The sequence below is a fragment of the Bison bison genome, unplaced genomic scaffold (genome assembly GCF_000754665.1).
Source record: "Bison bison bison isolate TAMUID 2011002044 unplaced genomic scaffold, Bison_UMD1.0 scf7180017864531, whole genome shotgun sequence".
Lineage (NCBI taxonomy): Eukaryota > Metazoa > Chordata > Mammalia > Artiodactyla > Bovidae > Bison > Bison bison.
Window position 1 is genome coordinate 4,577,059 of NW_011495081.1, and position 4,818 is coordinate 4,581,876.

A 4,818-nucleotide genomic window follows, 5' to 3' on the forward strand; every position below is an offset into this window, starting at 1 on the left:
AGAACTAGAACACTTTCTAACACCATACACAAAAATAAACTAAAATGGATTAAAGATCTAAATGTAAGACCAGAAACTATAAAACTCCTAGAGGAGAACATAGACAAAACACCCTCCAACATAAATCAGAGCAGGATCCTCTATGACCCACCTCCCAGAATATTGGAAATAAAAGCAAAAATAAACAAATGGGACCTAATTAAAATTAAAAGTTTCTGCACAACAAAGGAAACTATAAGCAAGGTGAAAAGACAGCCTTCAGATGGGAAAAAATAATAGCAAATGAAGCAACTGACAAAGAATTAATCTCAAAAATATACAAGCAACACCTGCAGCCCAATTCCAGAAAAATAACCTACCCAATCACAAAATGGCCCAAAGAACTAAACAGACATTTCTCCAAAGAAGACATACAGATGGCTAACAAACACATGAAACGATGCTCAACATCACTTATTATCAGAGAAATGCAAATCAAAACCACAATGAGGTACCATTTCACACCAGTCAGAATGGCTGCTATCCAAAAAACTACAAGCTATAAATGCTGGAGAGGGTGTGAAGAAAAGGGAACCCTCTTACACTGTTGGTGGGAATGCAAACTAGTACAGCCACTATGGAGAACAGTGTGGAGATGCCTTAAAAAAACTGGAAATAGAACTGCCTTATGATCTAGCAATCCCACTTCTGGGCATACACACTGAGGAAACCAGAATTGAAAGAGACACGTGTACCCCAATGTTCATCGCAGCACTGTTTATAATAGCCAGGACCCGGCTATTTATGGAAGCAACCTAGATGTCCATCAGCAGATGAATGGATAAGAAAGCTGTGGTACATATACACAATGGAGTATTACTCAGCCATTAAAAAGAATACATTTGAATCAGTTCTAATGAGGTGGATGAAACTGGAGCCTATTATACAGAGTGAAGTAAGCCAGAAAGAAAAACACCAATACAGTATACTAACACATATATATGGAATTTAGAAAGATGGTAACAATAACCCTGAATCCAAGACAGCAAAAGAGACACAGATGTATAGAACAGTCTTTTAGACTCTGTGGGAGAGGGAGAGGGTGGGATGATTTGGGAGAATGGCATTCAAACGTGTATAATATCATATGTGAAACGAATCACCAGTCCAGGTTTGATTCAGGATACAGGATGCCAGGGGCTGGTGCACTGGGATGATGCAGAGGGATGGTACGAGGAGGGAGGTGGGAGGGGGGTTCAGGATTGGGAACACATGTACACCCATGGCAGATTCATGTTGATGTATGGCAAAACCAATACAATATTGTAAAGTAATTAGCCTCCAATTAAAATAAATATTTTTAAAAAATAATTAATTAAAAATAAATTGCAAAGGTCATATCTTCTGTATTACTTTATCTTTGTATGTTTCTATGCTATACAAATTCAAAGTTGTTATAGAATTTTAGAAATATTAAATACATGGGTACTCTCATGGTAGACAGAAAAGAGATAATTACACTTTCTGTAACATTCCCACAAGACTTCAGAACAGCAGTATAATATGAGTTCCTTTCTTGCTCCCTCAAGCTGTTGTCTTGCATGTTTTTAACTGCTCTGCTCATCCCAGAGACTTCAATTATGAGAAGATGAATCCATGTCCTTCTACACCACCATCTTGATTTCCAGAACCCAAGGGAAAGGAGAGATGACCCCACATGAGACTGAGCTCCCAGATATACAAGCTGGATTTAGAGATGGAGAGGAACCAGAGATCAAATTGCCAACATCCGTTGGATCATAGAAAAAGCAAGGGAACTCCAGGAAAATATCTATTTCTGCTTCATTGACTATGCTAAAGACTTTGACTGTGTGGATCACAACAAACTGTGGAAAATTCTTAAGATATGGGAATACCAGACCACCTTACCTCATTCCTGAGAAACCTGTATGCAGGTCAAGAAGTAACAGTTAAAACAAGACATGGAACAACAAACTAGTTCAAAGTTGGGAAATGAATATGTCAAGATTGTATATTGTCACCCTGCTTATTTACCTTCAAATTACAAAGTAATTTGTAATGTATTCATTACAAATTCATTTCACATGATGTATTCAAAGTACATCATGTGAAATGCCAATGATTCACAAGCTGGAATCAAGATTTCCAGGAAAAATATAAGCAACCTCAGATATGCAGATGACACCACCCTTATGGCAGAAAGTGAAGAACTAAAGAGCCTCTTGATGAAGGTGAAAGAGGAGACTGACAACCTGGCTTAAAACTCAACATTCAAAAAACTAAGATCAACGCATCCACTTCTATCATTTCATGGTAAATAGATGGGGAAAAAGTAGAAACAGTGGCAGATTTTATTTTCTTGGGCTCCAAAATCACTGCAGATGGTAACTGCAGCCATGAAATTAAAAGATGCTTGATCCTTGGAAGAAAAGCCATGACAATGCTAGACAGCGTATTAAAAAGCAAAGACATCACTTTGCTGACAAAGGTCTGTACAGTCAAAGCTATGGTTTTTCCAGTAAACATGTATGGATGTGAGAATTGGACCATAAAGGAAGCTGAGCGCTGAAGAATTGATGCTTTTGAACTGTGGTGTTGGAGAAGATTCTTGAGAGTCCCTTGGACTGCAAGGAGATCCAACCAGTACATCCTAAAGGAAACCAACTCTGAATATTCACTGGAAGGACTAATGCTAAAACTGAAGCTCCAACACTTTGGCTATCTGATGTGAAGAGTCAACTCAATAGAAGAGACCCTGATCATGGGAAAGATTGAAGGCAGGAGGAAAAGGGGACGACAGAGGATGAGATGGTTAGAGGGCATCACTGACTCGATGGTCATGGGTTTGGGCAAACTCCGGGATACAGTGAAGGACAGGGAAGCCTGACATGCTGCAGTCCATGGGGTCGCAAAGTGTGACGTGACTTAGTGACTAAACAAAAACAACATGAGTTCCTTTATGAGGTCAAGTTTTCTGTGCTTAAGGATCCTAGAAACTGGTCTTCTGAAAGGAAATATTAGAGCAAGCAGTATTAAATCCCTATCCCTTATTTACTAAGCCAAACAGAAACTTGCAGAATAATGTAACCTAATTCCTAAACTACACGGGACTTGGTGTACAGGGACCCAGCAAGGCCCAATATCCAGAAAACATGTACCTTCAAGGAGCTGGTCTACGAGACGGTGAAAGTGCCTGGCTGTGCTCACCATGCAGACTCCCTGTACACGTACCCAGTAGCCACTGAATGTCACTGTGGCAAGTGTGACAGCGACAGCACTGACTGCACCGTGCGAGGCCTGGGGCCCAGCTACTGCTCCTTCAGGGAAATCAAAGAATAAAGAGCAGCGGATGCTTTGAGCTGCCTACCCTTATCCTAAAGGACCAAAACATCCAAGATGTATATGTGCCTAGGCTCCAAACCACCATGGGAGACCCTATGATCTCTGCTCACCTAAGAGGAGGAGCTCCAGGAATGGAGAGGACTGGGGCCTGTCACCACTCAACCTAGGTCCAGACTCTGTTGGTTTCATTTAACTTGAATTCAGGATCTATAAGCTTTTTCCATTTTTAATAGACTTAGAGGTCTTCAAGATCAACCTTGTCATTTTGCATATAAGAAAATCTAGATTTTGGAGAAGGAGGTATAAAGATGATGGAGTAGGAGAACTAAATGGAACATAATCTCCTGTAAGATACACGGCCAGCAAGAAGAGAGCCAGTACTGCTTTAGTGTCATGGTGCAGGTACCTAATTCTTTCTAATTGCTTCATTATTAAGGGGAGAGTCAGGAAGGTTACTAAGCTAAGACTGTCCACTTAATTCCTCATCCATGGAAGTACTGTCATCAGTTCCACATCACCTATGTTCTCCAGGCAGAGAAGTTGTTGACCTAAGAGTGTGGGAGTAGGTGCAGGAGGGTGGTAAGCTGGGAAATAGTGTATCCATTTACAATCTGCAGCTTTAAATACAACATCTTAATTTTTATTTCAAATTTGAATTTAGCTCCAGACAAGAACAATGAATTTGGGTCTGTGTAAATTCAATTGCAAGACCAATGAATGTCTTTTCCTAAGTTGCTACTCTTACATACTTTGTCACTAAAATAAATTTGATCAAGAACATCCAGCCTTCTGTAGAGCTATCCCTCAGCAATAAGACATATCACCTGTTGTTGTTGCTATGCCACTTGTACCAGAATTCTCCCCCACTGCTGGGATAAGAACCCTGAAGTTCACATGATGGGACTTAGGGCAACTTAATAGGCTATATTTAATTTGTTTTCCACTTAACTTTTCAGAGAAATGCATACCTGCTAAGTCCCTCAGTCATGACTGACTCTTTGCAACCCCATGGCTGCAGCCTGCCAGGCTCCTCTGTCCATGGGATTTTCCAGGCAAGAATACTGGAATGGGTTGCCATTTCCTCCTCCAGGGGACCTTCCCAATCCAGGTATCAAACCCACATCTCCTATGTCTCCTGCATTGGCTTTTTACCACTGGACCACCTGGAAGACCTTTCAGAGAAATACCTCCCTTAAAAAGAGTTGTCAGTCTAGAGAGAAAAGCTGTATTTTCTGGACTCTCTCTATATTTGTTTTATCACGACTACTGCTACTGCTGCTGCTAAGTTGCTTCAGTCGTGTGCGACTCTGTGCAACCCCATAAACAGCAGCCCACCAGGCTCCCCCGTCCTGGGATTCTCCAGGCAAGAATACTGGAGTGGGTTGCCATTTTCTTCTCCAATGCATGAAAGTGAAAAGTGAAAGTGAAGTCGCTCAGTCGTATCTGACTCTTAGTGACCCCATGGACTGCAGCCTA

At 41.0% G+C, this 4,818-nt stretch overlaps 1 protein-coding gene across 1 annotated transcript in view; it reads left to right on the forward strand.

The window, feature by feature from the left end:
• The window catches only part of LOC104982432 (follitropin subunit beta-like), a 6,132-nt gene extending 2,793 nt beyond the window's left edge, over positions 1-3,339 (forward strand). The window contains exon 2 of the mRNA XM_010831794.1: positions 3,099-3,339. Coding sequence (XP_010830096.1) covers positions 3,099-3,339 — 241 coding nt within the window. The remainder of the gene's footprint in view (positions 1-3,098) is intronic.
• Positions 3,340-4,818: the final 1,479 nt, after the last annotated feature.